This window comes from Loxodonta africana, chromosome 4 (assembly GCF_030014295.1).
Source record: "Loxodonta africana isolate mLoxAfr1 chromosome 4, mLoxAfr1.hap2, whole genome shotgun sequence".
NCBI classification, from domain to species: Eukaryota; Metazoa; Chordata; class Mammalia; order Proboscidea; family Elephantidae; genus Loxodonta; species Loxodonta africana.
The window spans coordinates 138,868,520-138,880,812 of NC_087345.1; the positions used below are offsets into that span (position 1 = coordinate 138,868,520).

At 38.1% G+C, this 12,293-nt stretch overlaps 1 protein-coding gene across 1 annotated transcript in view; it reads right to left on the reverse strand.

The window, feature by feature from the left end:
* Positions 1 to 12,293, reverse strand: part of KDM5A (lysine demethylase 5A) — a 114,549-nt gene that overhangs the window by 17,926 nt on the left and 84,330 nt on the right. The window contains exons 20-22 of the mRNA XM_064284755.1: positions 6,975 to 7,113; positions 2,597 to 2,776; positions 1,643 to 1,798 (exon numbers count right to left, since the gene is read on the reverse strand). Of these exons, the coding sequence (XP_064140825.1) occupies positions 1,643 to 1,798; positions 2,597 to 2,776; positions 6,975 to 7,113 (475 nt within the window). The remainder of the gene's footprint in view (positions 1 to 1,642; positions 1,799 to 2,596; positions 2,777 to 6,974; positions 7,114 to 12,293) is intronic.

Genomic DNA, 12,293 nt, shown 5'->3' on the forward strand with positions numbered 1-12,293 from the left:
GACAAAGTGCTAGCGTAACTGATCATTTACGATCAGTAGAGTACTTCTGAACTCTTCTGGGGTATAGAAGAAAGACAGCATTCATTTTTTCTTCTACTTACTTAGGCTCCAAGTAATCCTAACACATTCCTCCTCCCCTCCAAAAAAAAAAAAAGATATCTTCCTTTCAATAAACCTCATCAGCTTCAAATATTTTACGGAGTACTCACTATACTGCTGAATGCTACTAAGAGGAGGGACATATCTTAAAAAGCAGCTGGTATCATTAAATTGGTCCACTTCCTTTGAAAAGCAAAATAGTATTAAGAGTCAAAAATGCTATTAAATTCTAAGCCAGTAACCTCACTCCTAAAAGCCAAGTCTAGGAAAATAATTCGTAAGAAGAAGGCTACACAAAGAAGTTCATTTTATCTATAATTGGGAGCAATTCGTAACAGTCAAAATTAGGAAACTGTTCAGAAACTTATGGGTAATTTGATGGCATAGTAGACAACTATTAAAAGACTAGAGATAGAGAAAATACAAAGATTTTGGGTGAGAGTAGAAAAGTAAAATTTTTTAGGATTACAAATACATAGAAATGTAGAATATGACCATAATGCCAAAGAAGTATGCAAAAATAAAAAGTTATATAAAAGTAGCTGGATACTGCTTTTTCTTCTAGCTTTTCTCACAATGTTAAGAGGCAAAGTACTTCTCCATGTTATCCTAGGGTTCCTTTTAGATGGATGTGATCCATTAATCAGCACATTTTGGTTTTGATTTTCAAATAACTATGATTTCATCTATTCTATCATCCAGCTGATATTTAATCATCTCAGTCACCAGGACACCATGTGGCTTGCTCAAAATCCAGGCACTAATGTCTATTGTAGTCCCCCCCATTTAAAGCCACACACGAAACTCATTCTGGCTCCTTGAAATCAACATTTTCTTTAAGTGTTTACAAGCATCTGAATAACAGAGGGGAAAGGATTTAATTGACAAGACAGGCATAACTGTCAGGGAGCAAATAGCTGGGAGGGCAGAGAGCAGGGGAAGGGAATTTGAAGGGAAAAGAGGTAACAGGTGATGTGTTTCAGTTTTTGACATACTGAAACTGATGTCTTCAATGTGATTAGATACACAACACTGGTGAAAAGGTGAGAGGTCAGAGCTGGAGATAAAAATTTGATAGTCAACCCCATCAAGGTGATGGCTGAGGCAATGAAAGTGGATGAGCTCTGAAAAGGAGTGATAGTAAAAACAGGGGGTCAGGGACAGAGCCCTCAGGACCACCCACAGGTCAAGGAAAACAGAAGGGAAAGTAGAGAAAGGGTGGTCTTTGATATTATTGTTCTTTTAATTGGTGTCTAATAGAAAAATGTCCCACATCATGCTAGAATGTACCTGTACACAGACAGTGCTTGAAAACGCTTGAAAGTGAGGGGGAAAATTGTGGGATCAAGGTACCAGAGGATATGGGAAAGAAATGGGGTCTGGAATACAGATTAGAAGGTTAACTACAGGGAGATGTTCCTTTTTTTGAGGCTGGAAAGGAGAATTAAATGATAAACATAAAAAGAGTGAATCTGTTAATATCCTCACAGAATTTTTTTGTCACCAAGCAAATACAAGATCCACTGTTACATAACCTCCTTACCACCATGGCTGTATCTCTGGTTTCCTCCAATCCTTCCTCCAGATCACTCAGAGGCTCAAGGTCTAGGTCCTTTTCTTTTTCTATTAGTTCTTTTACCTTTTTCCTTCTGTTTTTACCACTTCCATATATACCAATGTCAGTCCGGGGACTCAGTACCTATAAAAATAAAACCAAAATATGAAAAAAACCTTAAAAGTGAAGATAACAGAATGCACCATTTATCAAGCATTCACCATGTACCAGGAACTCTCCTAGGTAATTTATACACATTATTTAGTTCACTCTTCACAACAGCCCTATGAAGTAGGCATTATTATACCCATTTTACAAACAAGGGAAACTGAGGGTCAGAAAGAAACAACTTACCCAAGGACACAGGGTTAGCAATTAGGGAGCCAGTCCTCAAACTAAGACTATCTTATTTCAAAGTCTATGCTCTCAACTACTATGTTCAACTGCTCAAGACGAAAATAAGAACGGATATTTAAATTTGTGCTTCTAAGAAATAAGAACTCTTGGTGACAGAGTTCAGTAACAAATTCAGGCTGATTGCCTTTTTCTGGACACAGTACATGATGAACCAGAGATGAGTCAGCCTAAGGCTTCAGATTTCAATCAACATCTGATATTACCTAAGACGAAGCACTTGTAAACCTGCAACCACATAAACTGAAAATAACCCTCACCAATAGTACTATTATCTATAGGTGCTAAATTATCAACGGCTGATGAGACTGTTGAGTTATGTGCACATAGAGAAAACTGGAAACCTTAGTGGTGTACTGGTTAACAGCTACGGCTGCTAATCAAAAGGTCGGCAGTTCAAATCTACCAGGCACTCCTTGGAAACCTTATGGGGCGGTTCTCCTCTGTTCTATAGGGTCGCTATGAGTCAGAATCAATTCAACAGCAACGGGTTTAGTTTTGGTTTTTTAGAGCAAAACTACTCCTTACTTGTAACAACGTATGGCTAGAATTCTTCTTCAAAAAGGTTCGCCCAGTCCGTTCTCTCCATGCTCGTGCTGCTGCTACCTGTGACTCCACCTGGGGCAGTGCATCAAGACGCACAGGGATAGGGCGCCCTTTAGCAGACAAGCTCTCCAGCTGCTCCAAGTAAGCATAGTTGCTGCCACTCTGAAAAATAAAAGTACATTTTCACATATTTCGAGTTCTCTTATGGAGTCTGGCAATATGTCATTGGAAAACTTTTTACAAGGAGTTTTGTGTTAATTTTTCTATTGTCTTTAAATCTGAATTGCAGCTCTTGAATTAATATAAGTTTCAGTGTCCTATAAAGATGTTTGTGTAAACAACCTAAATGCCTGTCAACAGATAAATGGATAAACAAATTATGGTACATATACACAATGAAATACTACACAACAAAAAAGAACAATGATGAATCTGAGAAACACCTCACAATATGAATGAATCTGAAGGGCGTTACGCTGAGTGAAACAAGTCAATCACAAAAGGACAAATATTGTATGAGATCACTATTATAAAAACTCAAAAAAAGGTTTAGACACAGGAAAAAAAGCTTAGATGGTTACATGAGAGAGGCACGGGGCTGGAAGGGGAAGACACTAACTAGAGAGACAAATGTTAACTTTGGTGAAGGGGAAAGACAACACGCAACATAGGGAAAGTCAGCACAACTTGACCAAGGCAAAGTCACAGGAGCTTCCTGGACACATCCAAACACCTTGAAGGACTGAGTTGCTGGAGCTCAGGGCTAGGGACTATAGTCTCAGGGGGCATCTAGGCCAACTGGGATAACATAGTTCATAAAGAAAATCTTCCACATCCTACTTTGGTGAGTAGTGTCTGGGGTCCTAAAGCTTGTGATAGGCCATCTAAGATATACCTATTGGTCCCATCCTGTCTAGAGCAAAGGAGAATAGAAAAAACAAAGACACGAGGCAAATATCAGTCCAAAGGATTAATGGATCACATGAACCACACAGCCTCCACCAGGCTGAGTCCAGCACAACTAGATGGTGTCTGACTAACACCACTGGCCACTCTGACAAGGGAGGGTCCGGGACAGAGTGGGAGAAAAACATGTAACAAAATTCAAATTCACAAAAAAAGACCAGACTCTGGTCTGACAGAGACTGGAGGAACCCCCAAGACTATGACCCCTCAACACCCTGCTAACTCAGAACTGAAGCCACTCTTGAAGTTCACCTTTCAGCCAAAGATTAGACAGGCCTATAAAACAAATAGTAATACATGTGAGGAACATGCTTCTTAGTTCAATCAAGTATATGAGACCAAAGAGTCGACACCTGCTCAAAAGCAAAGACAAGAAAGCAGAAAGGGACAGGAAAACTGGATGAATGGACATGACGAATCTGGGGTTTGAAAAGGGGAAGAGTGTTGACACATTGTGGGGACTGCAAGTAATGTCACAAAACAATTTGTGTATAAATTTTTGAATGAGAAACTAATTTGCACTATAAACTTTCACCTAAAGCACAGTTAAAAAAAAAAGTTTGTGTAAAATTTTTTTTAATGACCATTTTTTCAAAGATTTTATTTTACTAATTACTGTTGAAGCCATTAAGATTTTAAAAAAACTAGTTTAAATGATAATCTGAAGAACAGACATATATAAATGCTGTTAGGAATGAAAAAATGAATTTGCTAATAGATACAAAACTGTTTAATATAAGCTGTTGCTGTGACCCATTGAGTCAATTCTGACTCATAGCAACTCTGTATGACAAGAGTAGAACTGCCCTATAGGGTTTCCTAGGCTGTAATCTTTACAGGAGCAGATCAGCAGAGGTCTTTTCTCCTACAGAGCTGCTCGGAGGGTCTGAACTGCCAACTTTTTGGTTAGTGGCCAAGTGCTTAACCATTGTACAACCAGGACTCCTTTTAATATCATATTTAAAAAAAAAAAAAAAAAAACTGTTGCCATCAATTCCAACTCGTAACAACAGGACAATAAAATTAATGTTTACAGTCATCTTTTCTATGTGTGGAAATCAACTGTTCCACTACAGATAAATTTACCTTTCTATATTTATGGGCATAATTTGTGTTACTATCTTTTTTTTTTTTTTTTAACAACTGACAGAGTTGTAAAATAACTCAAAGAAAATCTAAGGCATACACCCCTGGAATCAGATAATCCTAGACAGTATGCTATACAACATCCAGTATTCTACTAAAAGAAAACCCAGTAATCTCTTAATTCATTTTGAAATCTTTCACAATTTGTCTAACAACTACAAAACAGTATTTCAGTTTTGATCATCATCTCAATTTTCTGTTATATAAACAGGGATAAGAATGAAAATTTTCAAGTCAGTGTTTCAGTTTTTCCATGGAATGAAGTCATTATTGTTTTCAGAACTTACATACTGCTTTAAATTTACTAAGTAATTGAGTCATTGCAGAAGGTGAGATGGTTATTAACAAGTAATCTATTCAGGGACTTAGAAGACAAAGTAGACTGGCAGCCAACAGACTTCACAATAATTTAGAGTGGTACCTCTGAGTGGATAAATCTCCTAGCAGTCATAATACATAGCCATACCTATAAGAAACTGTATATATTCCTGTAACATTTATTGTTATTCAGAGCCTACAAAAGCAAGGTACAGTGTTAGCTGCTAAGTGTTGACATTCCAGTAAAAGGTCATTTCCCATGTGTTAACTAACACATTTGCCTGTAAATTCATTTGGAAAGATACACTTAAGCATCTAGAAAAATAAACTGGCAAGGAACCTAACTGAATTTTTAAAAAGAATAATGAGGAGGTCATAGGCCTGTTAGCTATTACAATGATATAATTAAATCACTATAATAGTAGGATAGGGATAGATAGCTAACTGGAATAGAAAAGTGCCAGAAGATGAGCTCCTCAGGATGGAAGCCTACAAATCAGTCCTTTCACTTGAAGGAAACATATGACAGTCACTTATATTTGTCGACTTAATCCTTTAATAAACAAACAGCCAACTATGGATTATCAGGCACTTGAAGCCAACCAACTGCCTTAAAATAGGTCAAGGATGAAACAAATAAGAGTTATTGTCCTGCTGAAAACCAAAAAAATTAAAACAAAAAAAAAAACGAAGAGAGACAGTGGCAGCTAAGCAGGTCCCAGAGAAAGGAAACTGAAGAGAAAGTGAAAGGGAAGTCATTAGAACTTGACATTCTTAGGGTGGCAGTTTGCTAAGAGAGTTGGTTTCCTTTTTCTCCCGATATAGTTTACAGTAAAGAGTACATACATAATCAATACTGTTTGAACAGGTAATATTTATTTTGATTATAAAATTGGAAGAAGTGAATTTTTGCTGCTATGATTATTTTACGATAGTTATTTTAATCTAAAGAATTATGATGCACAACTTAAAGAATATAATCAATGTCAATGAACTGTACATGTAGAGTATATATCCTGCTATGTATATTCTCGACCACAAAAAATAAAATGAGTTATTAAATAGAAAGTTTAAAGAATTCACCTGTTTCATAGCTCAACCTCATATACTAGACTAAATGGCCACACCAGCCCAGAGGCAAGGACAAGAAGGCAGGAAGAGACAGGAGAACTGGATGAATGGAAACAGGGAACCCAAGATCAAAAAGGGGAGAGTGGTGACACATTGTGGGGTTGGCAACCAGTATCACTAAACAATATGTGTAAAAAAAAATGTGTGTATTAACTGGTTAATGAGAAACTAATTTGCTCTGTAAACCTTCATCTGAAGCACCTTAAAAAAAAAAAAAATTCATCCAGGAACAGACATTACCTGAACAGTAGGACGATGTTTCCTTACTTTAATGGCTTTTAAAATTCAAAAGAAATATTACATATTCAAGCATACTTTTATCTCTATCTAGCACTTATTTCACTTTGATTTGAATTACAGATGTATAATGTATGTCTCTTCAACTAAAGAATATGCTATTTGAGGGCCACGGTCATATTCTATTTATTTTTATAACCATATCTTATATTTCCATCTCCAACACATCTAAAATAGTACTAAATGTTAATTTCATTTGCTTTTTCTGCCTCTTATTATAAAAGTAATCTATGCACATGGAAAAAGATTCAAAGAATACAGCAGGGAATAAACTCCCTACTGCTAAGAGTTAAATAGCTAATTCCCTCATGTTTCATAGCAGAAGTCAAAAGACACAGGTAATGTTTGATAGGCAATACTTATTTTGAATTATAAAACTGGATGGAAGAGTAAGTGAATTTTCAGTACTATAATTATTTTATTATGGTTATGTTAATTAAAGGATTAAGGGATTCATCTGTGAGACAGGCATTATCCGAACAGTAGGAAAATGTATCCTTACCTGAATAGCTTCCACTTTAGCTGTCCATTCTCGAGCTTTTTGTAAAGCCTCTTTCAGGGATAACACATTGGGTAGAAAGGCTGGAATGTTCTTAGCTTCGTTCACAATGCTTTCTAAACTGGCCACACTGTGCCGTGGTCTAAACAAACATAAAAATAGGGTGGATGTATGTGAAAAAGTCCAACCGCTACCAACACTTAGGTAACATGTCAGAGTATGTAAAGAAATTTCATTCTTACCGCAATCCTATGAAGGAGGCAAAGCAGGTATTTATTTCCACTTTACAGATGAGAAAACTCTAACTCAAAGAAGGTAAGTTATTTCCCCCAAAGTCATTTACTGTAGTAAACAGCACACCTGAAATGTGGACTCAGGATGAGTCCCAGAACCCATGCTCTTTTCACAATGCTACACTAGCTCCAGTCTAGTTTTCCACAGTATCTGAAACTGCCAGAGATACATATTAAATAGCAGTGTAGAAAGCAATAGACTAGAAATCCATTAACGTTGAACATGTACATTTAATTCAACTACATTAATTAAGCTCTGGTTATACAAAGATATATAAAACACAGACCTTATCCTCAATTAATCACAATACAAGATAAGCATTATATTTGTATTGGGAACTAAGAACAAATTACTATGGGCACAATATTAAGGAAGGTACTGATTAACTCTGCCTAGAAGAATAGGCACTCATCTGTCAGTCTGTTGTACTGTGGTGGCTTGCGTGTTGCTGTGATGCTGGAAGCTATGCCATTGGTATTTCACATACCAGCAGGGTCACCTGTGGTGGACAGGTTTCAATGGAGCTTTCGGGCTAAGACTGGGAAGAAGGATCTGGTGATCTATTTCTGAAAAAACTCACAAGCAAAAACCTTATGGATAGCAGTGGAACACTGTCTGATACAGCGCCAGAAGATGACCCCCTCAGGTTAGAAGGCACTCAAAATACAACTGGGGAAGAGCTACCTCCTCAACGGAGAGTCAAGCTACTAAATAAAGCTTTTGAGACCTTCATTTGCTGATGTGGCACAACTCAAAATGAGAATAAACAGCTGCAAATATCCATTAATAATTGCAACGTGGAATGTACCAGGTATGACTTAAGAAAAACCGGAAGTTGTAAAAAATGAAATGGAATGCTTGAAGATCAATATCCATTTTAAATAGGGCAATCATATGGCCTACTATGCTGGGAATGACAAATTGAAGAAGAATGGCATCACGTCATTGTTTAAAAGAACATTTTAAGATCTATACTGAAATATAGTGCTGTCAGGGATAGGGTAATACCCGTACGCCTACAAGGAAGATCAGTTAATATGACTATTATTCAAATTTACACACCAACCACTAAGACCAAAGATGAAGAAACTGAAGATTTTTTACCAACTTCTGCAGTCTGAAATTGATCAAGCATACAATCAAGATGCACTGATAATTACTGGTGACTGGAACGTGAAAACTGGAAAGAAAGAAGATCAGCAGTTGGAAAATATGGCCTTGTTGACAGAAACGAAGCCAGAGATTGCATGATACAATTTTGCAAGACCCACAACTTCTTCATTGGAAATACCTTTTTTCAACAACATAAATGGCAACTATACATGTGGAACTCACCAGATGGAATACACAGAAATCAAATCAATTACATATGTGGAAAGAGACGATGGAAAAGCTCAATATCACCAGTCAGAACAAGGCCAGTGGCTTTGTTCTTCTATCAATTGCTCATATGCAAGTTCAAGTTGAAGCTGAAGGAAGTTATGAGTAAGTCTACAAGAACCAAAGTACAACCTTGGGTATATCCCACCTGAATTTAGAGACCATCTCAGGAACAGCTTTGACATACTGACCACTAATGACCAAGGCCAGACAAGTTGTGGGACAACATCCAGGACACTATATATGAAGAAAGCAAGAGGTCATTAAAATTAGACAGGAAAGAAAAACAAAAGATCAAAATGGATGTCAGAAGTCACTCTGAAACTCGCTCTTGAACGTAGAGTAGCTAAAGCCAAAGGAAGAAATGATAATATAAAACAGCTGAACCAAAGATTTCAAAGAGTGACTCGAGAAGACAAAGAACTGGAGTTAGACAACCAAAAGCGAAGAACATGCTCAGCATTTCTCAAGCTGAAAGAATTGTAAAACAAACTGAAGCCTTGAATTGCAATGTTGAAGGATTCTAAGGGCAAAAACTTAACTATGCAGGAAGCATCAAAAGAAGATGGAAGGAATACACAGTCAATATACTAGAAAGAACTGGTCAATGTTCAACCATTTCAGGGGGCAGCATACAATCAAGAACCGATGGTACTGAAAGAAGAAGTCCAAGCTGGACTGAAGGCACTGGTGAAAAACAAGGCTCCAGGGTTTGAGGGAATACCAACTGAGATGTTTCAACAAAGAGATGCAATGCCGGAAGTGCTCACTCATCTATGCAAAGAAATTTGGAAGTCAGCTTCCTAGACAACTGACTGGAAGAGATTCATATTTTTGCCCAATCCAAAGAAAGGTGATCCAACTGAATGTGGAAATTATCGAACAATAACATTAATATCACACTCAAGTAAAATTTTGCTGAAGATCATTCAAAAGCAGTTGTAGCAGTATATCAACAGGGAACTGCCAGAAATTCAAGCTGGATTCGGAAGAGAACATGGAACAAGGGATATCATTGCTGACGTCAGATGGATCTTGCCTGAAAGTAGAGAACATCAGAAAGATGTTGACCTATGTTTTCTTGACTATGCAAAGGCATTCAACTATGTGGATCTTAACAAATTATGGATAATATAATATTGTGAAGAATGGGGATTCCAGAACACACAATTGTGCTCACACGGAACCTGTACATAGACCAAGTGACAGTCGTTCAAACACAAGGGGACACCGCATGGTTTAAAATCAAGAAAAGTGTGCGTCAGGGTTGCATCCTTTCATCACACTTACTCAGTCTGTATGCTGGGCAAATAATCTGAGAAGCTGGACTATATGAAGAAGAACAGGGCATCAGATTAGAGGAAGAATCATTAACAACCTGCGTTATGCAGATGACATAACCTTGCTTACTGAAAGTGAAGAGGGCCTAACGAACTTCTTGATGAAGATCAAAGACCATACAGCCTTCAGTATGGATTACACCTCAACATAAACACAACAAAAATCCTCACAACTGGACCAATAAGTAACATCATGATAAACGGAGAAATTACTGATGTTTATTTCACTTTACTTGTATTCACAATCAATGCCCATGGAAGCAGCAGCCAAGAAATCAAATGAGGTATTGCATGGGCAAATCTGCTATAAAAAAACCTCTTTCATGTGCTAAGAAAAGCAAAGATGTCACTTTGTGTGCCTGACCCAAGCCATGGTATTTTCAATCACTTCAAACACATGCGAAAGCTGGACAATGAAGAAGGAAGACTAAAGAAAAATTGATGCCTTTGAATTGTGGTGTTGGTGAAGAATATTGAATATAACACGGACTGCCAGAAAAAGGAACAAATCTCTCTCGGAAGAAGTACAGCCAAAATGCTCCTTAGAAGCCAAGGATGGCAGGACTTTGTCTCATGTACTTTGGACGTGTTATCAGGAGGGATAGGAAACCCTGGTGGTGTATTGGTTAAGTGCTACAGCTGGTAACCAAAGGGTCAGCAGTTCAGATCTGCCAGGCGCTCCTTGGAAACTCTATGAGGCAGTTCTACTCTGTCCTACAGGGTTGCTATGAGTCAGAATCAACTCAATGGCACTGGGTTTGGGTTTTTTGGTTTTATCAGGAGGGATCAGCCCCTGGATGTCATGGATTGAATTATGCCCCCCACAAAATGTGTTAATCATTTTGGCTGGACCATGATTTTTAGTATTGTGTGGTTGTCGTCCATCTCGTGATTGTAATTTTATGCTACAGACGATTAGGGTGGGATTATAACACCCATATTAAAGTCACATTCCTGATCCAATGTAAAGGGAGTTTCTCTGGGGTGTGGCCTGCACCACCTTTTATCTCTCACAAGATAAAAAGGAAAGGGAAGCAAGCAGAGAGGGAGGACCTCAAACCACCAAAAAAGCAGTGCAGGAGCAGAGTGCGTCCTTTGGACCCAGGGTCCTTGCACAGAGAAGCTCCTAGTCTGGGGGAACACTGATGAGAAGGCTGACAGAGACAGAAAGCCTTCCCCTGGAGCTGACATCCTGAATTTGGACTTTTAGCCTACTTTACTGTGAGGAATTAAGCTTCTCTTTGTTAAAGCCATCCACTTGTGGTATTTCTGTTACAGCAGCATTAGATAACTAAGACACTGGAGAAGGACATTACACTTGGTAAAGCAGAGGGTCAGTGAAAAAGAGGAAGACCCTCAGCGAGATGGAATGACACAGTGGCTGCAACAATGGGCTCAAACACAGCAACAACACTGAGGATGGCACAGGACTGGGCAGCATTTCGTTCTGTTGTACACAGGGTCGCTATGAGTCAGATCAGACTCAACGGTACCTAATAACTGTAACAACATAAGAATAGAGAAAGAAGTATGATTTTATCAAGTGTGAAAGGTTAAAGAAAAGAAACCAGGAATGTTATAAACAAAGAAGAAACCTTTAAAAACAAGTTGGTCCTATGGAGCAGCTCTACTTTGTAACACATGGGCATGTCGTGAGTCAGAACTGACTCTATGGTTTGTTTTTTTTTTTTTAAATTTGGTTTTGGTGGTCTAAAGAACACAGTTTTCATCTGCCAGACTGACAACAATTAAAAGGATTGATACAGCCCAATAAAACAGGTTTGAGTTTGTTCCACAATACTCTGGTGCAGGAAATATTACATTTGCCTAAATCAAACTAAACTTGGCTACAAAACCTCACTCTCCAGGATTGTAAGAAATTCAATCTCAGTCATGACATGGAGGGCTTCTCTCTCTTTCTTGAAGATCATACTAAAGCCCTGGTGGATTATACATTCCAGGAAAAAGGGGGCAGGGTACTGAACTTCTGTTCATGATGGTCACCACCAAGATGTTCATTGTTCCAGCTGCCAAGATCCTTCAAAGACACTGGCTCTACTCCCTGCATGATGCCAGACTTAGAAAGGGCTCCAAAAATCACATCGATGAACATTCTGTCTTCTAGAATCAAGAAGTCACCCTACCATCTCACCCCAAATTTACTGGCACTAATTTAAAAAAAAAAAACAGGGAGTAACAAATGTTTGAGAGGTTGCGGGGAAAGTGGAACTCTTATGCACTGCTGGTGGGAATGAAAAATGGTACAACCACCAGGGAAAATGATATGGAACCTCTTTAACAAAAATCT